The following is a 22792-nucleotide window of genomic DNA, read 5'->3' on the forward strand; positions in this document are numbered from 1 at the left end:
ATACAGCAGCAACACAAATGGAATCTTGGCTTCCGAGACAGTGTGCGACGCTCCTGAGCCGTGGCCTGCCTCCCGGGAGGCTCGGGTTTGCTTCACAGCAGTTCTTCAGTGTCTTGAGAAGTTACGCCGTTCTAGGTTTTCTTGGATTTGCACTTGGTAAACTTGAAATGTTAGTAGTTCTGTCTGCGCCCAAGAAGAATCGCTCGGGCACCGTTGTTCTAGAATAAAACCTGCTGATGAACACGGACCAGAGGGTTCAACTCAGCGCCTACATCTCCTCCGAGTTCTGTTGACAAGGCTCCAGCTTCATCTTTTTAGAGGGCGGTGCTCCTTCCAAATCCTGGGGGGGGGGGGGGGAGGGGGAGAGAGGGACACTGGTCAATAAAGCATTTTCACACCCAAATGTTCTGGCCATCGACAAAGTCCTGTGTCACCAGCCCAAGCCCGAGCAGGGCCAGGGGTCTTCCCCGCCCAGGCCTCCCGTGTCCCGGGCTGGGAGGGAAGCCATCTGTGTGCGTTTCAGGGTCACCTGCACCAGCTCTGAGGCGGTCTCCCGAAGGCCCAGGGCGGAAGCTCAGTGTTTACTGAATGGACGTGTCACATTATTCTGGGGGAAGAAGAAGCCCCGTGACTCCCCCTACGCCCCCCACAAAAGTTAAAATATCCACCTCGTCACCACCTAGCCATCTCAGACCTCACCCTTCACTGTTCGCAGGCTACCAGCACTGCTGCGCATTCCCCCCATCTTGGTGTGCGCACGGCCTGGGCCCCAAAGGCACTTGCAGCCCCCTTTTTCTCCACCGGCGGCCCCCACGGGAGGGGGCCCGCATGTCAAATTCCAAAGGGTGACCCGGCCTTTAGATTTCTGGGGATTTGTCTTGGCAGCGATGTGGGGTGCCTTCAGCCTCCGCCCAGCACCCGCCAGCCCCCGCCATCCCGGGCCGCCACTAGCCGGGCCGCCTGAGACCTGGCTACCTGAGAGACTGTGCATGTGTCCGCGGCCAGCCCCGACTCTGCGGACGGCTGCCGATCTGCTTTCTCTGAGCTGTTCGAGTTTTCCAGCGAAGGCTGTGAATTCTGCTCCTCAGAAGCATCTGATAGGGGTGGGGGTGGGGCAAGAGGAAAGGAGAGATTTTCAGACATGTACTAAAAACACCGGACACTGTGCAGTTCTGTGGCCTGGCTCTCGGGGATAGTTTGGGGGGTGGGGGGAATGAGACGCCTTTGTTACCAAAGCTGATTTATGCAGCCAGGCCACAAGTGGGCTGCAGGCTGTTCCCGGAGTCCTCAACCCTCCCTTCGGTCCCTACTATTGCCCAATGGAAGGGGGACCACTTTAAAACGCTGCAAGCGCTTGGCGCCCTCTGCTGGGCACAATGCAGCCCAGCAATCGTGGCTGTTGCTTCTCTGGTTTCTGTCAAAGGGAGCTGAACCTTTGTAAATAGTTATCTCAATAACATGAGTGCTTAGCCTGGCAGGGTCGCGCATGCCTGTAATCCCAGCTACTCAGGAGGCTGAGATCTAAGCATCGTGAGTCAAAGCCAGCCGTGGCAGGAACATCAGTGAGACTCTTGTCTCCAATTAACAAGCAAAAGCTGGAAGTGGAGCTGTGGCTCAAGTGGTAGAGTACCAACCTTGTGGAGAAAAAAGCTGAGGGACAGCTCCCAGGCTTTGCTGACAAGCCCAGTACTGGCACAACCAAGAACAAAAATTCAAGCAATTGTAGTTGAGCCACACTCAGCCTGTTTTGCATTGGGTTTTTCTTCAGCTAGCGCCCCCCCCCCCCACTTCTTTGTGTTACTCCTGATGCTTGAACTCAGGGCTTGAGTGCTGTCCTGGAGCGTTTTTTGCTGAAGGCTAGTTATCACAGCTCCACTTCTGGCTATTTTGGTGCTTAACGGAGACTTTCCTGCCTGGGCTGGCTTTGAACCCTGATCCTCAGATCTGAGCCTCCTCAGTAACTAGGCATGTGCCACTGGTGCCCAGCAGATAGTGCCTCTTGATTTTGCCTGGGCTGGCCTTGAATTGAAGTTCTATCTCTCCAGAGTGGCTGGAATTGCAGGCATGTGGCATCACGCCCGGCTCAAATAAATATTTGAACGTTAATGTTCACAACAGCACTATTCAAAATAGGCCAAAGGTGGGAACAGCCTACCCGTAAATGGGCTGAATGGATAAACAGGAGGTCTGTCCATAAGATGGAGCACTCTTCAATCAGAAAGACTGAACTGCAGCACTGAAATGCACTCGTGGGCGAACCTGACGGGAGGCTAACTCCAGAGAAGCCGGACGCAAATGCGTGTGGCCCGGAGGGCACGTTGTCTCCCAGGCCCTGCACAGGGAAATCGCTCCACACGGACCAGAAGCGTGTCGGGACGGGGGACAGGACGAGAGCGAGGGACTGGGGAGTAGGGAGTTTCTTTTTGGGGTGAACTAAAGAGATGGCGGCACAACATAGCAGCAGTTCTACGTGCCAATCGCTGTGCACTTGAAAACGGTGACAGCGTTTTCTCCCGTGGGCCCTGGGGAGTGAGCCCTGGGGCTAAGCCCAGCTCCGCATCGGGAGAGCGGCTGTCTCCGGTGCACCCCCCACTGCCCCCCTCGACCTTTCTTGGGGTTTGCAGAGAGCAGAGGCCTTGGGCCAGGCCGGGCCGCGGGCTGCGGGCGCAGGGAGCTGAGCGCCAGGCTGCTGAAATACACCCAGGGGAAACCTGATTTTCCTGGGGCCTAAATTTAGTCCAGGGAGTTGGCGTCACGTCACTGCCTGAGCTCACGGGGTGGTAAACAAGTTCAGGGCAAGGTCAGCAGCGCTGCGGCCGCGCGGCGCCCCAGCCCTCAGCTGTGCTGTTCCTGCGCCCGGACGGCGGGGCGCGGCCCCGGGCCTGGGGGCCAGGAGAGGACCCCGGTGTGGGTCCAGTCCAAGCCTGGAACGCCTGGGGGCCAGGCTGCGCAGGCGAGAGGGCGTGAAATGCTGGTGACACGCGTGGCCACACGCGTGCAGTGCCAAACACACTCCTGCGTCTGAGATCTGACGGGCCCTGGGTGGCAAAGGGACCCCCAGACTCGGGAGAAGCGGGGCGTCGGGCAGACATCACGAGGGAGGGGACAAAGCTGGGGCACGCCCACAGACGTGCCTGTGCCGGCCCGCACCCCAGCTACCCGCGGCCCGCCCGCCCGCCCGCCCGCACCCCAGCTACCTGCGGCCCGCCCGCCCACACGCACCCCAGCTACCCGCGGCCCGCCCGCCTGCCGCCACCCCGCAGGGTGGCCACTCTTTTTTTTTTTTTTTTTTTTTTGTCGGTCGTGGGGCTTGAACTCTGGGCCTGGGCGCTGTCCCTCAGCTCTTCAGCTCAAGGCGAGCGCTCTACCACTTGAGCTACAGCGCCACTTCTGGTTTTCTGGTGGTTTATTGGAGATAGGAGTCTCACGGTCTCTCCTGCCCGGGCTGGCTTTGAACCGCGATCCTCAGATCTCAGCCTCCTGAGTAGCTAGGATTACAGGCGTGAGCCACCAGCACCCAGCTTAGGGTGGCCACTCTTATTCACCCCATTTTAGGAACAAGGAAACAGGAGGTGCACGGGGGGGGGGGGGGGGGGGGGGGGACGGGGGACTGGGGGTGAGGGGTGGCCGCCTGCCCAGGGCCACATAGTTAGGACGCCAGCCAGGACCCTGGCTCAGGAAGCCCGGGGGTGCCGTGTAGCCGGAGCTGTAAGGGGCAGATGTGAGCAGTGTGTGCTCCCCTCGGGGACATTGCCGGTGTCCCACTGCGGGGGCAGGGACACTGGCCTCTAGTTGGAGGACCCCGGGGTGCTGCTGGCATCCTTTCCTGCAGGGTCACCCCTCCTCCATCTGGGGAAATACCGGCCCTGAGAACTCCTGCTACATCTAGCTATACTTTAGTTCCATCCACCTGTGTGTGTCTGTGTGTGTGCGCGTGAAAGTGTGTGCGTGCGTATGTTGCTAGACAAGCACCATGACCAAATAGGTCTCTTGCAGGGCACAGGTCCCGTATGAACCTGCACAAAGGTACAAAGACACAGGTGTTGGAAACTCCCTAGAGAACTGAGTATTTAAAAGAAAACAAAAGTGGTGGCCATGCGCCGGTGGCTCATGCCTGTAATCTTAGCTTCCTGGGAGGAAAAGACTGGGAAGACCAATGGTTCCAGGCCAGCAAGAGATGGGGATAAGAAAGCTCTAGAGGGGATGGGAAGGTGGCTCAGTGGTAGAGTGCTTGCCTTGTATGCACGAGACCCTGGGTTCGATTCCTCAGCACCATATAAACAGAAAAAGCTGGAAGTGGCGCTGTGGCTCAAGTGGTAGAGTGCTAGGTCTTGAGCTGAAGAGCTGAGGGACAGCGCCCAGGTCCAGAGTTCAGGCCCACGACCCGCAAAAAAAAAAAAAAAAGAAAGAAAGAAAAGAAAGTTCTAGAGCTGGGCACTGGTGGCTCACACCTGTAATCCTAGCTGCTCAGGAGGCTGAGATCTGAGGATCACGGTTCAAAGCCAGCCTGGGCAGGAAAGTCCGTGACTCTTATTTCCAATAAACAACCAGAAAACTGGAAATGGTGCTGTGGCTCAAGTGGTAGAGCACTCACCTTGAGCTGAAGAGCTGAGAGACAGTGCCCAGGCCTAGAGTTCAAGCCCCATGACTGACCAAAAAAAAAGGATGGGGATAAGAAAGTTCTAGAGACCCTATGCCAACCAATAGCTACATACAGTGAAGTATACCTGCCAGTTATACCAGGAAGAATATATTGGAAGATCATAGTCCAGGCCTGCCTGGGCACAAAGCAGGACCTTATCTTAAAAATAACCAGAAGCAGAATGCCGGTGGCTCACGCCTGCGATCCTCACGACTCAGGAGGCTGACATCAGAGGATGGTGGTTCAAAGCCAGTGCAGGCAGCAAAGTCTGTCAGATTCTTGTCTCCAATTAAATGCATACCAAGAAGCCAGAACTGGAGCTGTGGCTCAAGTGGTAGGGCGCTGGCTTTGAGTACAAAAGCTCAGCGACAGTGCCCAGAGCCTGCGTTCAAGCCCCAGGACTGGCACAAAAATAAATAAAATGAAATAGAATAGAGCGAGAGAGGAAAAAAAAAGGTCTGGGAGTGTGGCTCAAGTAATACAGTGCCTGTCTAGCCAGCATGAAGCCCTGAGTTCAAACCCCAGTACTGGAAAAAAAAGAGAAAGTTGGGAACCAATGACCCCGACGGGAAGTCCTGTCTGTCCCGCCCCGCGGCGAACGCTCTGCCCGCCAGGACCAGCCAGGGCTTTTGCTTTTGTGGTACTGGGGATGGCATTCTGGGGCTCACCCCAGCCCGGGCCACCACGCTGGTCCCCTGGTCCCGGAGGTGTTCTAAAAGGGGTGCTACAATCTCACGGGGTGCGGACTGACCCAGTGTGGGGCCGCCTGCTGGGAGACGGCAGCCCCGGGCTGGCTGGCCCACGGCGCCGCGGCCTGGCCCACGCTGCAGCACTGGTTTGTAAGGCGGAGGGCGGCGCCGGGGCGACCGGGCCTGCCTGACAGGTGCGCTGTCCCCGGTCCTTTGCTGTCCGTCTCCACCTTCTAGACAGCCCGGGGTGAGCACCCTCCACCACATGTACCCACAGCCAGCACTGAAACCGTAAGCCAACGTCACCTTCCCTCCTTCCAAACGCACGGCGATGAACACCTGCAGCAGCAGGATGGTTCCGTACGGCGATGCTCTCGCTCTCCGGAGCACGCGGCCCGGGCCCGTCATCCCCACGCCGTGGGGCTCACGAGCGCCACAAACAAGCAAACAAGACATACACCAGGGCCACCATGACACGTCCCCACGCTGACAACCGACTTTCAAACGGCGATGGAAAAAAATAGCTAGATCCCGCCTCCCCCGGCCTCCCCCCACCGGCCCGGTTCAGGCCCCGCCCCCGCCCTGGCCCTCCGCTGCTCGTCCTCTGCTCTGAGCTGCTCTGTCCTGTGCTGAGCTCTGAGCTCTTTGGTGGTGTCACCCCTGGCTGCTGCCAGGCACGGCGGCCTTCGGAGCTCATCACACTGGAAGCCCAAGCTCCTCTCTGACCATGTTACTTTGCTTTTATTTTACTTTTATTTAACTTATGTGGCACCGAGGAATCGAACCCAGAGCCTCATGCATGCCAGGCAAGCGCTCTACCATTAAGCCACATTCCCAGCCCCCCCAAGTTACTTTTCTAGACTTCTGTCCACTCTTCTCCCATCACCCCCACCCCTGCTCCTGCCTCAGGGCCTTTGCACTGCCTGCTCCTCTGCCTGCAATGCTCAGCTGGGTCGCCTCAGCGGGGATACATTCTCTTACCTCTCTTCTGCTGTCATGGTATGGGGCTGGCATGTGACAGGGCCTCCCTAAATACCCGTCCCATGACTGACTTCAGGCTGGCTGGAGAGTGACCCCTCCACATCCCTGCCCCAGAGGGCAGCGTTGTACCTTCAGTCCCGGGGTGCTCCTTCCCGTCCGTCTGCACCTCGTCTGCCTTGGCTTCGGCGCCATCACTGGGCGCGGCTGTGGTGGGCTCTGGAGCGGGGCTGGAGTGGCTGCTGTTCTCCTGCTTGATGGGGGAGGCGTCCGCTATGGAGCTCTGGTTGCTGTTGTCGTCTGTGTGGGGGAAGAGGGCGCAGATGACATGGGCAGCGGCGGCGGAGAGGCAGGGGTGAGGCTGAAGGGGTGGGGCTCAGCCGCCCGTGCCTCAGTGCTTAGAGCCCCGCCGGAAGCTCTCCCAGGAAGGCGCAGGTCCGCCGCCGGCTCCTGGCTGCCCCGGCCGCCCTGGCTCCTGTGAGGCACAGGATGCTGAGCGCGGCCTGGGCCGCCGCTGCCCAGCTCCCGCTGGGCAGTGTCCGGAGGCCCGACGTGTTCCTTTATATTACTATTATTGTTATTTTGCCGACATATTTAAAATATCTAATTCTGGAAGAAGACAGCCAGAAAATGTCTGCATGGAACCACAAAGCAATATGAAGAACAGACGTGATCCACGAAACCAGAACACTCCACACCTCTAGACTGACTTCGGTTACTGCACAATAACGGGGGAAGGGAGGTGGGGCTCAGTTGGTGGAGTGCCAGCCCGTAGAAGGCAGGAGGCCTTGCACACGCGCACACACTCACAGCAAGAAAGGAGGGATCGGGGAAGATTGCCGAAGATGAAAGAAACTTGAGAGAACGGAGGAGGAAATACGATGCATGGACATAACTTGGGTCCGCTTGGAAAGTGCCCGCTGTACCACACTGTGGCGCCATTGGGAAAATCTGCGTATGGTCTGCGCTTTTCAAGCTATTGCAGAATTACTGCTGATTTTGTGAGACGTGAGCGTGGTACAGCGGGCAGAGAGAGATGCCACTGGCTGGAGTGCACGCAGGAACGCACCGGACGGCGCGGTGCGGCCTCCAACATCGGGCTTCCGAGTGCTTGCCGCAGGCCGCCCCCGCCCTGCGGGCCGCCCTCCATGCGCAAGGGCGGCGCATGGCCTCCTGTTTATTTAGAAAACTTCACCCACTAGAAAAAAATGGATGCAGCAAACGTGGCCTGGTGTTTATAAAACTGCAGATACCCAAGGGGTCACTTAAAAAGTATCACTATCTAGCCGGGCGCGGTGACTCGCACCTGTAATCCCAGCTACTCAGAAGGCTGAGACCTGAGGATTGAGGTTCAAAGCCATCTCAGGAGGGAAAGGCCGTGAGACTCTGATCTCCATGAACCACCAGAAAACCAGAAGTGGCGCTGTGGCTCAAGTGGTAAAGTGTTAGCCTTGAGCTGAAGAGCTGAGGGACAGCGCCCAGGCCCAGAGTTCAAGCCCCACAACAAAAAAAAGATAACCTGCCAGGCGCTGGTGGCTCACGCCTGTAATCCTAGCTACTCAGGAGGCTGAGATCTGAGGATCACGGTTCAAAGCCAGCCCAGGCAGGAAAGACCGTGAGACTCCTATCTCCAATAAACCACCAGAAAACTGGAAGTGGCGCTGTAGCTCAAGTGGTAGAGCGCTCGCCTTGAGCTGAAGAGCTGAGGGACAGCGCCCAGGCCCAGAGTTCAAGCCCCACACCCGACAAAAAAAAAATAAAAAGATAACCGCCAGTCACAGTGCACCTAGAGTCAGGGCAATTAAAAAAAAAAAGGCCCCAACATTCCTGGGTACTACTCTGTACCAGGCTCTGAGCAAAAACATGTATAGTTCACCTTTTTCTTCTTGGTTTTGGGGCAGTACTGGGGCTAGAACTCAGTTATGAAAACACTGGTGCCTGGCTCTCTGAGCCTCAGTTTCTTCATCTATAAAATGGACCTTGCTATTCATGCTGTGCTGTGCCACCTTCTTAACCGTAGCTGTTAAGACTCAAAAGCTTTTTTTTTGGTCGGTCGTGGGGCTTGAACTCTGGGCTTAGGCGCTGTCCCTGTGCTCTTCAGCTCAAGGCGTGTGCTCTACCACTTGAGCCACAGTGCCACTTCTGGTTTCCTGAGTGGTTTATTGGAGATGAGTCTCATGGACTTTCCTGCCTGGGCTGGCTTTATACCTTGATCCTCAGATCTCAGCATCCTGAGTAGCTAGGATTATAGGCGTGAGCCACTAGGGCCCAGCTGACTCCAAAGCAGCTTTTAAGCAGTTACTGACTTGTCACGGTGACTCTCAGGCAGTGGGTATTGCTGGGCACATCCCATGGATTTAAATGCGGTGGAGGTTGAATGAGTAGCCCAGGCTCCATGGTATAGCCTGGACTGGTCGCCTGACCTCTGTCCTACAACGTTCCCCCCCATACCCACCCCCACCCCATCCAGCCTCCAATCCCCAGCCAGGCCACACTCCCAAGCCCCACTACCGACACACACATAAAAAACAAAACCAAAAACAAAACAGAGCATTTATGTGTGAATCTGGTTTGTGGCTTTCTGTAGGGCAGGAACCAGCAGGAGGGGTTCGAGGGCTCACTGTGGCTGGCCAGGGAGCTGGGTGTTCTGAGCTAGGCTGGCTGACATGCGCGTTTCATGAAGCCACACGAGGAAGAGAAAACAACACCAGCAAGGAGGAGACCCCAGGACACAAGTTAAATCATACTACTGGACTACACTTCACAGAGGACACGAGTCACAATTGTGTGTTGTGCGCGTGCGTGCGCGCGGTGTGCGTGCATACGTGTGTGTGTGTGTGTGTGTGTGTGTGTGTGTGTGTGTGTGTGTGTGTGTGTGTGTGTACAAACACTAGGCCTTGGACTCAGGGCTTCTTGCTCTGGCTTGGCTTTTTTGCTCAAGGCTGGTGCTCTATTACTTGAGTCACACCTCCATTTGATAGTTAACTAGAGATAAGTCTCACAAACTTCCCTGCCCGGCTGGCTTTGAACTCTGATCCTCAGATCTCTCAGCCTTGTGAGTAGCTAGGATTACAGGCGTAAGCCACGGGTGCCTGTGGCTTTCAGGCTACAAGCTTTAAAATCAAGGCGGCCAGCAAGCCGGACAGGCAGGGTGGGTGAAAGGCGCTGCAGGCGCTGCCGAGGTGAACTGGACGTCAGAGCCCAGTCCAGAGTGTGCCAGTAGCAGAGCAAGACGGAAGTGGACAATGCACTCACTGGTCTGGTATCCCAGCCTGGGAGGAAAAAGAAACATATACCCTCCAACCCCCACCTGGGCACACAGGGCCCATGGAAATGTCTGTGAGCTTGGTCTCGAGTGGAGAGAGGGTCTTGTATTTATAGCCCTGGTTTCTCTGTGTTTCTTGGCCTGGTGCACTGGGGTAAACAAACTTGCCCTCCTTCACGGAAGCCTTCTCCTTGGCACAGAGGCCTCTCGCTCTTGCCCAGCCCTCCTACCCCTTGCCTGGAATGTGAACAAACCTGCTGGAAAAACAAAAACACAACTGAGAGCGTCGCAAAGGCTGGGCGCGCGCGCACACGCGGAGACGCGGGCAGAGGCTCTCCTGCGGTGCTCACCGTGCATGTCCATCATCCCCGGAGACGAGCTGTCCTCCGGAGTGGTCACTTCCGAGCCGCACTTCTCGTCTTTACCCTTCTTCTTATTCTTGTTTTTCTGGAGGGGAAAATGGGAGGAGAAACCAGGTAACTAAGTTGTGCGTGTGTGTGTGTGAGCGCGCGTGTGCACAGAGGCACACATGCCAACCCCGGGGAGCGGTAGGAATGTCGGATTCCTCTGGTCAACTTGGAGCCCCCAAGTCTCGGCGGCGCGGGCCGTGCCCACGCCGGAGTTGTTTTCTGGGGCCAGGCCAGCTACCGTGCCCTGCAACAAATCACGCCTGTCTGTGGGGCCATCACCTGTGGCCTGCACACACCACGCTGGCAGAATGCTGCTTCTCTCGGGAAAGGCCACCCACTGCCCCGTCTGAAGCCATGCACACAGGAGCCCGGGACACCCCCCCCCCCCCCCCCCCCGCCAAAGCTCTGGCAGTCCGGCCCCCCGGGGGCTGCCTTCCTCCAAGTGTTGTGAAGGATAGAAAACCCAGAGGGGTGGAGGTGAAGGAGATGCTTTTGGTGCCATCCTATTTTCATCTTTTTTTCCATCAGTGCTAAGAATCATACAGGGCCGTGCCCATGCTGGGTGGGCATACCACCAGAGCCGCAGAGAAGCATGTTAGAAACCAGCGCTGTCCATCAGTACGCAGCCTGAGAGCTGAGCATCGCAGCTCAAAGCTAGACCGGGCAGAAGAGACTTTTTTTTTTTTTTTTGGTCGGTCGTGGGGCTTGAACTCTGGGCCTGGGCGCTGTCCCTCAGCTCTTCAGCTCAAGGCGAGCGCTCTACCACTTGAGCTACAGCGCCACTTCCGGTTTTCTGGTGGTTTATTGGAGATAGGAGTCTCATAGTCTCTCCTGCCCGGGCTGGCTTTGAACCGCGATCCTCAGATCTCATTTTTTTTTTAATCTCCAAAAAGCCAAAAGTAGAGCTGTGGCAACAATGTCAGTGGTAGAGTGTCAGCCTTGCGCAAAAAAGCTAAGGGCCGAGCCGGGCTCTGGTGGCTCACACCTGGAATCCTAGGTGGCTGAAATCTGAGGATCATGGTTCAAAGCCATCCCAGGCAGAAAAGTCTGTTGAAACTATTACCTCCAATAAACTATTCAGAAAAAAAAAAAAGTAGAGCTGTGGATCAAGTGAAGCGGTAGAGCGCTAGCCTTGAGCACAGAGGCTCAGTGACAAACCCAGCCCCGAGTTCAAGGCCTAGGACCAGCACTAAATTTTTTTTTTTAACTTTTTCTGCTTATGTGGTACTGAGGAATCAAACCCACGGCCTCATGCATGCAAGGCAAGCGCTCTACCACTGAGCCTCCTTCCCAGCCTAGTGAAAAAATTTTAAATTAATTCATTAAAAGTAAAAGAGTTGTAATCTTTAAAAATAAAACAGTGTTACTGTATAATAATCGGGTACTGTCTACAGCAACAAAGGGTTTGTCACTTCACATCGTGGATTCCAGCCCCAGCCCTCCCGGGTTCTGAATCTACCATCTGGGGGCAGGGACCAGGAATCCACATTTTAGTGACTGAGCTGGGCTGGGATCCGTGGCCTGGCACGGGGGGGAAGGAGAGAATGGGCAAAATGGAGTACTCTGCCTCCTGGCTCAGAGGGGAGACGGGTTAGCACCGTGCCCTCTTCAGGTGACAGACTGCATTTGCTCAGCATAGAAACGTCACCAAGCACCCCCCAAAAAACAAAACAGGAGCACTAGCCCTGCCCAGCGCGCCTGCCGCCCATCCGCAGCGGCCTGTGACTCCGGCCCGCAGCTCTGCCCCGCCCTCCGGCGGCCGGCCTATTACACTTTCTCCTTGGTCAAGTTCCCCTTGGCACCTCCCTCATGTCTGTTTCATGCTATTCTATAATTATCTTCCCCAACGAGATTAGACATTCCTTGAGAGCAGGGAACACATCTTCTCCAATGCAACAGGCGTTTCTCTACCACCTAACAATGGCAAGGCCCAAGCCAGGAGCCGGCAGCCAGGAGCCGGGCTGCGCTGCTCGCCCGTCAGAGCCTCACGGAGGGACTGAGGCTCCCGGAAGGGACAGCACAGGCCGGCCAGCCTGTGACAGATCTCACAGTCTTAGCCCTGCTTGGAGCCCCAAGACCTGTTAGGCCAGAAAGTGAAGATGGCAGAGAGAGCCACTCCAGCTCCCTCTAGTGGAGGCCAGCCAGACTTCCACGTCCCACTGGGAACCTGTTCCAGTGCCCCTGCTCCCCTGTTCCCACCCCGCCCCGCCCACCCAACTCCACCATCAACCCCAACCATCAGAAGGCCGATGACCCTGGGAAAGTGGCTTCACCTCTCTGAGCCGGTGTCCTCCCTGACCTCTGAGGAGAGATCTAAAGGCGATCAACTCCACAGGTGCAGCCTGAGAAGTGGGCAGTTCTGTGAAGCCTGGACCCAGGGCTGGGAGGACGGTCAGTGCTTAGTGCCACAGTGGGGCGGGGGGGGGGGGGCAGCCCTGTACTGGGTCCACTCCCACGGGCAACCCGGGCCTCAGCACAGAAGACACAGCTTACACCTCGGAGGGCGGGACCATGAGGGGTCGGACACAGGTCCAGCAGTCTAGACCCAATCTGGGCCCTGGCACCTCCTGGCGGCACTGGCCCAGGGCCCCATGGCAGCGGGCAGCAGCGGGTGGCAGGCTCCCCTTCCGTGGGCGGCCCCACCGCAGGAGACCAGCCTCACACTCACATCGTCAACCTTCGGCTCTGTCACGGGGACCCACTTGTAGATCCGCAGGGATGTGTCACCAACAGTCACCCACTTCTTCTCCCTGCAGAGGAGGAGGAAGAGCCTGTCATGGGGCTGCGGGGTCAGCCGCTCTGCTCCCTGGGGACAGCGCAGGTCGTGGCTCCCCCGCGGTGGCCAGGGCAGCGGGGCGGAGCGGGTGCTGGAGGACCATGCTCGGCCCTGGCCCGTGGGGCCTCTGGACAAGCCACAGGGTAGAAGGAGTGCACGTCCACCCCTTGGCCCCCCCCCCCCCCCCGCTGGCTGGAGTCCCGGAGGCCGACGGCGGCTGGGGGAGGCCCACCCTCCGTCCAGGGGGACAGATGCCAGGGCCCCCGCTGCGAGGCAGGCTTACGGATGAGCAGAAAATGACACGCTGTGAGAAGGCAAGGTGGGGGACAGAAATCCCTGCTCGCTCCCCCCTGCCACTCGGCCTTCTAGATGACTGTGTGCCCCGCCCCCCGTCACTCCCGCGCTAAACACCCAGAGACCGCGCATCTGAGGAGCCGGGCCTTGGGGGCACCTCTCCCCCACCATCTCGGGGGGGGGGGGATCTGCTCCCTGTCTTCGAGGAGCCTAGTGAGTCCAGACGCGCCCTGACACGCAGGCACAGCACAGGGCCACCGAGGGCCCCCCAAGGAAGCTCAACTCCTGCTGGAACCCAGCGCTCCATGGCCCGAGGACGGTCTCCTTGTTGGGCTCTGCCCCCGTGCGTGTGCGGCCCTGGCACGCCGCCCCCCCTTGCAGCACCCCACCTGTGTCAACACAGACTTTTAGGGGCCCAAGCACAGCTCCGGCTTCTCTACAGGCCTAAGTGGCAGCAAATGTCACCTCCCCACCTGACAGATAGAGACACCGAGGCACATGGAGGTGAACTTCTTTCCAAACCTTTGACTCTGTGCTTTGTTTTGTGGGAGACCCTGTCAGGCCCCAGACCTACCCCTTTTAGAAGGGAGTGACTTCTATCAAGGCAGGTGATGAGGGGGTCCCGTGTGTCCCCCAGCCCCCCGGCTTTCACCATCTCCACTGACTCATCCGCCGTCGCTCAGCTCGGTGACTGGCAGTGCCGCGACCACCGCGCCGTCCTGAGCCCGGGCCCACCCTGCGCCAGCCTCCGCAGCAAGCCCGGCGCACACAGGAACCCCCAAAGGGCCAAGGGAGGGCCCTCTGCCACCCAGGGGTAGATATTGAAGTGGGAGGTTGGGGGAAACTGTGTCAGTAGGTGACAAAACAGAAACTGGGTTCAGGTGCCGACTCCAGAGTCCACCAGCGTCTACTGTCCGAGAAAAGCATGGGTTCATCTTACCAGAAGCCGGACAAACAAGCCCAGACTGTTAGAATCCCACACAAACGGCCAAGGCCACTCCCTACCCCCCAGCCTGGGCTCAGGAAATCAACAAACTCAAGACGCGCACGCGCAAAGCTCTGGACTTCACAGGGGCACTGGCCAAGATGTCTGAACCTCCTGGGGGCTTCAGGCACTGAGGGCGGGCCACGAGCTGAATAAAGCTGGCTTCTTCCAGATCCTTCTACTTGCGCTGGCCCATCCGTCAGTGGAGCCAGTCCCCAAGTCAACCCAGGGATGGAACAGGCTCTTTGGGATGTTTATTGTTTTTGTTGGTCCCGGGGCTTAAACCCAGCTCTTTTTAGTCATGGCTAGTGCTCTACTACTTTAAGCCACTAGTCCACATCTGCTTTTCTGGTGGTCAACAGGAAATAAGTGTCTCATGGACTTTCCTACCCGGGCTGGGCTGGCTTTGAACCATGATCCTCAGATCTCAGCCTCCTGAGTATCTAGGATGACAGGCGTGAGCCACCAGCACACCGCCCTCAGGGGCATTGTTGGATGTGAACATGTTGGGGGCTGTAGGACAAAGGCAAGGGTGCTTTTCAGAAGCTGACCTTGGAACTGACCTCTGACTGACTTGCTCAGTGGCCTCTCTGGGAGAGGCTGGGGCTGGGCTCGCAGATGTCAAGCTAGCACATGGGCTCAGAGAAGCAGGGGAGGCTTCCTTCCCACACTGCCATCCCCCACCCCCCCTCCCTGCATCCAGGCCTTCAACCCAGAATGCAGCTGCTCCCATGGGGCGCTAGGCGGCTCCCATTACCTTAAGCGAGGGTGACAAACACAGCCCACAGGGATGTTTGCTCTGGCCCGTGCACTACTTTTAAAAATTTGATTTGATTGCCAAACTTAAAGACGAAGAAAAAAAGACTCCAGATATAAAGGCAATCTGGGACAGCATGTCCTGCGGAGCGACGGCTGGCTGCAGGTGGCACACCACCACTCCGCGGAAACCCTCCACTTGCAGTGTGTACGCACGGGGGCTGCGCCCCAACAGAGCTCCGAAGCTGCCCTGGGCACCCCCCGAGCCCTCCTCACTGGATGGCCCCTTCCTGGCCAATGTGGCGGCAGCGCCTCTCTCTTCCCATCAGACTTCCTGGGCTGAAACGGGGTCCCAGATGAAGGAACACAGCCCCAGACACTCCTCACCAGCATGGACTCCTATACAAACTACACACACCCAACCCAGATTCTCCAGACAAAGGCCAAACTCCAAGGTTCTCCTGGGTCTGGGTGCTAGGGCTAGCCAAGGCGACCAACCATCTGGGTGTCGTGAAGCACCAACTCTGAGAAAGGGTCCCTCACTGCCTACTCACTATGGGCCATACTGACACCCTGACAGCGTAGCAGGAGACCCTGACTCACAGCTGACCCTGACCCACAGACTGGGGTCCACGTTACCTACATTGCCTGGCAGCACACCCCGAGACGCCCAAGTGGGGCCCGAGGTGCTAGTCTCCACCTTTCCATGGGAGTAGACCCCCCATCTTCATAACAAGTAACCGGTGGGACCCCAGTCCAAGGGCTGAGGGGCCCCCCCAACCCTGTGCTCCCTGGCAGCTTGTCACCCACCCAATGAGTCCCCTCCCCTGCCCTTCTCCACCCACCCTGAACCCCGTTTCCCACACAAGAACCCACCATTTTGTTTCCCTTCAGCCATCTTCTGGCTGCCTGTCTCCCAGCCTGCCTGGCCAGGACAGCAGACTGAGAGGAGAGGAGAAGCGGCGGCGTGAGAGCCGGGGAGCCCCGCTGGCCGCCCGCTTTCTCCCGCGGGGCTAGGGGCAGGGCAGGGGGGCTGTGGGGAGCCACCGGGACATGCCTCAGCCTGGCATTTCTTCCGAGCTGATACAGAGGCCCAAATGCCTCAGTTCTCCTCTGGTAACATGTAGGACACCTAGTTACACTGAAATTTCAGACTGAAGGATTCATGTTCGGGTGTGAGTGTGTCCCAGACACCACATGGCATGCACATGCACTGAGAAACTTCTTTTGTTGCTGTAGTTGGTGCCGGGGATTGAACCCGGGGGCTTCCTTGTGCGCGCTCAACTCGTGTTCTACTACTGAGCTGAATTCGCAGCAGACACATTTATTTTTAAAAATCACTTCGTTATGAATCTGAAATTCAAATTTAACTGGGTGTTCTGTGTTTTTATTTGCTAAATCTGGCAACTCTATTTCCCAGCCTGTGAGATGCTTGGTTGGTGGCCACAGTTAATCAACAACCCCAAAGCCTACAGGGCTGGCGGGAAGACCCAGTCCAAAGGCACCACAAGGCCAGGGGCAGGGACAGGGGGGAGGGCTGGGAAAAACACAATAAAACTACACTTCTGCTTACAAGGGGGCAAAACAACACACACACACACACACCAAAAAACATGTATAAGCACTCCTGAGCACTTTATGGGTCTGACCTTAAACCAGCCTCATAGGCGGCAGAGGGGAGGGGTCTGCAGGGCCCCCGTGCCCCCCAGGGTTAAAGCAGTGGGTTTTATGTGTCACCCAAGGTCCAGGCACAGAGGTAAAATGGAAGCCCAACCAAGAGAGGCTGAGGTTTTCAGAGACGGGACGGGCAGCACTGCGTCTGGAAGCAGGGAGGAAGGCAAACCTGGGCGCATCCCAGCCCCGCGCCGGCCCACAGCAGGCTGGCCAGGCCGGCTGGCCCGGGCCTGGCGCTCCGGGGCCGGCGCCCGCGGCGTGGAAAGCCCCATCTGCTCTCCCTCGAGCAGCTGGCAGCGCGGGGCCCAGCTGTCAGGGCCAGGCCGGGAACCTGGGGCCGGAGGCTGGGCCGCACCTCCAGGAGCCGGCGGGGGAGGGCGGCGGGGGCCTGACCCCGGCCCTGACCCCGCACAGCTGGCGGGGGGGGGGGGGGGGGACCCCCAGGACGGTGTGCTCCCTCCGAGTGTGTGTGTTGGCCTACGGCTGCTTCTGCCATCTGTAAAGGGTTGGGGTCGGACCCCGGGCGCCCCGCAGGACGGGCTCAGCTCTGGTCAGCCTCCTCCTCGGGCGGAGGGCTCATTCTTTGTCCCACTGGAGCCGCACCGGCCCGGCCCGGCCCGGCGCCCGCGGACGCCCTTCCCGGGAGGCCGGAGCACGTGGGCTTTATTGATTGACCCTCGCCTTCTGGGGGGGTTTGGCGAGCTGGTGACGCCGCCAGGCCGGGGTCGGGCCGCCCGTGGGTTCCGGACGCCAGAAACGACACCCGCCGCCCCCGGACAGCGGCGGCGCGGCGGGGCCTGGCCGGCCAGGCGCGGGGTGGAAGGCGGGGCGGGGGCCCGGCCCGGGGGAGGCCGTGGGAAAAGCAGGATGAAGTTGAGACCCGGCGCGGGGCGGCGAGTTTTCCTCAAGTCCGAGCAGACCCGGCGATGGCGCGCGCCCGGGGCCCGGCGGGCGAGACCCCCGCGGAGGCCGGGCTCCAAGCAGGCCACGCGGGGTCCGGGCGCGAGCGGCGTGGGACGCACGCGGCGCCCCCACCCCGCAGCCGGACCCCCGCCTCCGGCAGAGAACAAAAACCACGCTCCGTCCGCGGACACAAACGCGGCCGCTGGCTGGGGAGCGGCGGCCGCGGCCCCGGACGGGTTCGTGGGCGCCCCCATCTTCCCTCCTCGCCCGGAGCCCTCGCTCCAGGCAGCCCAAAGCGCTAAATTTAAACGGCTGGCGCTCGGCAAACTCCGCAGACTCGAGGGCGCTGGGCCTGGGAGGCGGGGAGGGCGGGGAGGGCGGCGCGGGCCGGGCCGGGCCGGGGCGCGCGGCGCGGCGGCGGCCCGATCGCTGCCTGCACAATGGAGCTCGCGCTCTGCCCGCCGCCGCCAGCCCCGCGGCCCCGGCGCGCGGGAAGCCGCTTTCATGTGACTTGCACAAAACGAAATGGCTTCTGGGGCCGGCCCCGACCCCCCCCACCCCCGCCGCCCCCTCCCGGGAGCCGCGCGCCGCGGCCGGGGCTCGTCCGCCGCGCCGGCCGCCCGGCTCGGGCGCCCCCGCCGCCTCCGGGCTGCGGGCACCGCCGCGCCAGCCGGGCGCCGGCGCGAGCGCACCTGGGCGGCCGCGGGCCCCCGCCCGGCGCAGGTGACCCGGCGGCCCGCGCGCCGCCCGCTCGTCCCCGCCAACTCCGGGCCCCGCGGCGCTGCGTCCCGGGGCCCCGGGGCTCGCGCCGGGCGGAGCGGGGCGGGCGGGCCGGCGCCGCGGCTTACCATTTGCGCACTTTCTCGATAGCCGCCATGACCCTCTTGATATCATCTTTGGCCCGGCTCCTGGTCTCGGCTCGAACCGACCTGCCCGACATGGTTCTGGCGGGGAGAGAGCTGGGGAGCGCGCCCGCCGGTCCTGCTCGGCTCCGCGGCGGCCACGCTCGCTCGCGCCCGCCCGCCCGCCCGCCGCCCGCTCACACACAGACACCGACACAGACACACACAGGCACAGACACGGGCACAGGCACAGCCGGGGCACGGGCGCGGGCGCGGGCACGGGCGCACACGCGCGCGCACACACACACGCACACAAAGCCCGGTGTCGCCGCGCGCCCGGGGCCCAGTGCGCAAGCGCCGGGCGCCAGCTGCACCGAGCCAGGCGGAGCAGCGCCGCCGCCGCCGCCGGCGCCGCGACCTCCGGGCGCCGCCGGCCCCGCCGCCGCGCTCCCGGGCAGGGGCGCCGGACACCCGGCCGCGGGGCCGGCGCGCGGAGGGCGCGGGCGCGCGGGGAGGCGGCGGCGCCGCGGGGCCTCCCGCGCCCTCCCCGGCCCCCCCCCCCCGCCGGGCCCGCCCCCCCTCCCCCGGAGCCCCTCGCCGGCCGGCTCCTGCCCCGGGCCCGGAGGCGGCGACTCACCACGCGAGGGAAGAGTTGGGGGCTCGCGACGGCCCCGTCTAAGGGCACCAGCCAGGGGGGCGCCCCCCACCGGCTCCGCCCCTCGGAGAATCCGGGTCGGGAAGATGGCAGAGTCCGGGGATTAGCTGCGCCCGCCCCTCCTCCGTTACGTCCCGGACCAGGTGAGGGGACCAGTGTGAGGACCCCAGCCTAGCCCCGAGCCGCTCCTGCTGGAAGCGCCTGACGCCCAGACCGGGGCTGCTGGGGCGCCTACGGCCCGGCAGAAGAACGGACCTGTTTTTATCTGTATTTATTATTATAGATTTACGTATACTTACTACGGAGTGTACATAGGTCTGTTGACTAAACAATGCTGTAGAATATGTATTCACAGGCATACGTTGCATATTGAATACTATATAATTATATAAATATATTTTAAATAGGAAGATATTATGTCAACAATTCAGCCATCAACAGAGGAATGGCTGTCTCTCCACACAATGGAATATTACTCAGCCACAAAAAGGAAAGAATTGGTACCGTTAGGAGGAAGAGTCGACTTGCTTGACAGCATGCTGAGTTACCACGGATGGGCTAGCGCATGGTTCCACTTACATGAGCTCTAAGCTCCCCAGATCCAGGGAGACCAACCTCCATCAGAGGTTGCTGGGAACTTAGAGGGAGGATATTTTCTTTGGTAATAATGTAAAGTTTCCGGGACTAGATTAATGTCCTTGAATTGTACACTTTAAAATGGTTACAGATGGCCAGATGCCAATGGCTCTCCCTTGTCATCCTAGCCACTTAGGAGGCTGAGATCTGAGAATGGCTGTTCAAAGCCGGCCCAGGCAGGAAAGGCTGTGAGACTTGTGTGCGCGTGCGTGCGTGCGTGCGCATGCATGCGTGCATGTGTGTGCGCTAGTTCTGGGGCTTGAACTCAAGAGCCCAGGCCTGAGCCTTTTTGTCCCTGAGCCTCTTTGTGCTCAAGGCTAGTACACTCTACAACCTGAGGCACAGCACCACTTCTAGCTTTTTCTGAGCAGTTTCTTGGAGACAAAAAGTCAATTTTATGTTGCATAAACTTGACCTCCATAAAAAGAAATCCAAATATCCAGCTACTCAGGAAGCTGAGATCTGAGGATAGAAGTTCAAAGCCAGCCCAGCCAGAAAAGTCCATGAGACTCTTATCTCCACCACCCAAAAGCTGGAAGTGGAACTGTGGCTCAAGTGGTAGTGTGCCAGCCTTTAGTGAAAAAGCCAAGGGAGAACACAAGGCCCTGAGTTCAAGCTCCAATACTAACACACACACACACAAGCTAATCCCCGGGTTACGGAAGGAGTTGTAGCTTGTGTCAAATGCCTTGAACTCTTGGCCTCTCGTGTCAGAGGCACGGACACCTTCTAGGGCTGTTACGAGGATTAAACACAGTAAGAGGTCAAGAGGTTGGGAGAGTGGGCCGAGCACGCGAGTGTGCAGTGCACGCACTCAAGGCAGGGCCCCTCTGCTGCCTTTGCGAAGCCCAACCTTCAAGACTGAACTCAGTGTCCTCCTTTTGAGGTTGCTAAATTCAACTCCGAACCCCCTCCTGGGCAGGCTGGAGGCCACTTCTCAGGCGGAAAACATGTTGCTGTGCGGGAGCTGCCGGCCGGGCCTCTGCTGCCTAGCAACCCCCAGAGCGGCGGGTGTGGCTGTCAGCAGAGGTGCTCTTGGGTTTGGGGAACAAATCCCCAGCTAGGTCCAGGAAAGGGAGAGAAGTTTGAAGAGAAAATTCTAACTATAGAATAAAATATGGTCCCTTCCTGAGACAGGACTAGAAAAGACACGTTGGAGAAAATGACATACACCATTGAGACCCCCATGAGTCCTGGCAGATACAAGGAGAATAACCACCCACTTTTTTTTTTTTTTTTTTGGGTCTGGTCATGGGGCTTGAACTCTGGGTCTGGGCGCTGTCCCTCAGCTCTTCAGCTCAAGGCGAGCGCTCTACAAATCCTCTAGGATTTGTCTGCCTAGACCCAATGCCAGCCGAGGCACACAAGTCCAAGAGACTCTCATCCCCAATTAATGAGCAAAAAGCCAGAAGTGGAGGTATGGATCAAGTGCTAAAGCACCAGCCTTGAGTGAAGAAGATAAGCAAGAGCATGAGGTCCTGAGTCCAAGCCCCAGGACGGCACGATTAATTAAAATAAAAATGAACAGAGGGGGGCACTGGCCGCTCATAACTGGACTTTCATTTGGGCACAGAGATTTACCTATCATGCCCGACAGAAGGCAGGAAGCTGCATCAGAGTCCTCAAGAAAGCAGGAGACAAGGCCACCGAGGTCCTGCTATTAACCCTTCTCTGCCCTTCCTTTCCCTTCCCTTTTTCCTTCCTTCCTTCCTCCCTCCCTCCCTTCCTTCTTTCCTTCCTTCCATTTTGGGGTTTGAATCAAGGCCTCATACACTAAGCGAATACTCTATTAAGCTACTTCTAGCCTGTATCTGTATATCTATATATCTTGTGTATTTTCTTCTATTTTTTCCTTTCTTGTCCCCTCCCCTCTTTTTTTTGTAAGTTGTTAGGCTTGAACTCTGGGCCTGGGCACTGTCCCTGAGCTCTTCAGCTCAAGGCTAGCGCTCTACCACGTTGAGCCACAGCACCATTTCAGCTCTGGTAGTTATTTGGAGATAAGCGTCTCATGGAGTTTCCTGTCCAGGCTGGCTTTGAACCTTGATCCTCAGGTATCTCAGCCTCCTGAGAAGCTGTGATTACAGGTGTGAGCCACTGCCCCTCAGCCTCCTTCCATTCTTCTCTTTTCTTTCCTTCTTCCTCTTCCCGGCCCCCATTCCTTCCTTTGCTCCTCCTTATTCATTTAAGCAGAGCTGGCAGAGGCTGGCAGATGATGGGGGAATTGGGTGGCCACTTGCTGCTGGTGCCAGGCCCTGGGCTGATCGTTATCACGGTGAAGCAGCTGTCTCTAGGGGCCTGCTGGCCAAATCCCTGGAGAGCACACTCCCGCTGAAAACACCTGTGGCTAGGAGAGCGCGCCTCCACCTAGGACACAGGTGTCTGGAAGATCTGTTTCTATTACATCACCGCAAAGACCGCTGAGACTGGGTTTGCGGAGGATGGGCAAAAAAAAATTAAAAAAAGTGGGGAGATCGATGGGCCAGGGTAGTGGCTAGTGCCCGTGAGCTCAGTGATCTCAGGTGCTTCCGCGGCTGAGGGAGGAGGAGAAAGGTCAGCCAGACCTAAATGAAAAAATGAAGCAGCAGCAAGCTGGGCATGGCAGCTCACGCGTGGGGCGCAGCTGCTTGCTGCGGGAGGCCCTGGCAGGAGGACTGCAGGCCAAGGCCGACCTGAGCAAAAAGGAAAAATAACAGTGCACAAGCACGGGGCCATGGTTCAGTGGTGGACCTGTCACCGCCTCGCAAGCACGAGGCCCTGAGTTGAAATCCCGGTGCCCCGTACTGCCCCGACACATGACTTAGAACTTACAAGAACGGTGATGTTTTAAGTTCCCTCATTCGGTGACTCCAGATAGTGAAGACTCCTGGTCCAAAACAGGAGAGGGCTGGATTTGAGCGTGTGTGTGTGTGTGGCTGGATTTGAGTGGTGTGTGTGTGTGTATGTTTGTATGTGTGTGTGGCTGGATTTGAGCGGTGTGTGTGTGGGGGGGGATGTATATGTGTGTATGTGTGTGTGTGTGTGGCTGGATTTCAGCGGTGTGTGGGGGGGTATGTATATGTATATGTGTGGGGGGGGCTGGATTTGAGCGGTGTGTGTGTGTGTGTGTGTGGCTGGATTTGAGCAGTGTGTGTATGTGGTATGTATGTGTGTGTGTATGTGGGGGGGTATGTGTATGTGTGTGTGTGGCTGGATTTGAGTGGTGTGTGTGTGTATGTGTGTGGCTGGATTAGAGCGGTGTGTGTGTGTGTGTATGTGGGGGGGTATGTGTATGTGTTTGTGTGTGTGGC

General features: G+C 58.6%; 1 protein-coding gene across 1 annotated transcript; it reads right to left on the reverse strand.

Moving 5' to 3' along the window:
• Position 1: 1 nt before the first annotated feature.
• Bcl7a (BAF chromatin remodeling complex subunit BCL7A) lies at positions 2-18453 on the reverse strand. Its single transcript, XM_042668931.1, has 6 exons — positions 18221-18453; positions 12653-12734; positions 9925-10021; positions 6442-6609; positions 976-1094; positions 2-340 (listed from the first exon to the last, which is right to left on the reverse strand). The coding sequence occupies exons 1-6, from the start codon at positions 18310-18312 to the stop codon at positions 269-271; spliced, it is 630 nt and encodes a 209-aa protein (XP_042524865.1). The 5' UTR covers positions 18313-18453; the 3' UTR covers positions 2-268.
• Positions 18454-22792: the final 4339 nt, after the last annotated feature.

Source organism: Dipodomys spectabilis, unplaced genomic scaffold (genome assembly GCF_019054845.1).
Source record: "Dipodomys spectabilis isolate Male_0828 unplaced genomic scaffold, ASM1905484v1 ptg000480l, whole genome shotgun sequence".
Classification (NCBI taxonomy): domain Eukaryota; kingdom Metazoa; phylum Chordata; class Mammalia; order Rodentia; family Heteromyidae; genus Dipodomys; species Dipodomys spectabilis.

Bases quoted from the DNA above. Each gene is read 5' to 3' on its own strand.
- Bcl7a (XM_042668931.1), bottom strand. From the start codon at position 18,312: ATGTCGGGCAGGTCGGTTCGAGCCGAGACCAGGAGCCGGGCCAAAGAT. The intron at 10,022-12,652 runs GTGAGTGTGAGG...TTTCCCCTCCAG, and splicing joins CAGAGCCGAAGGTTGACGAT to AAAAACAAGAATAAGAAGAA. The intron at 6,610-9,924 runs GTGAGCACCGCA...TCCCCCACACAG, and splicing joins GGGGATGATGGACATGCACG to ACGACAACAGCAACCAGAGC.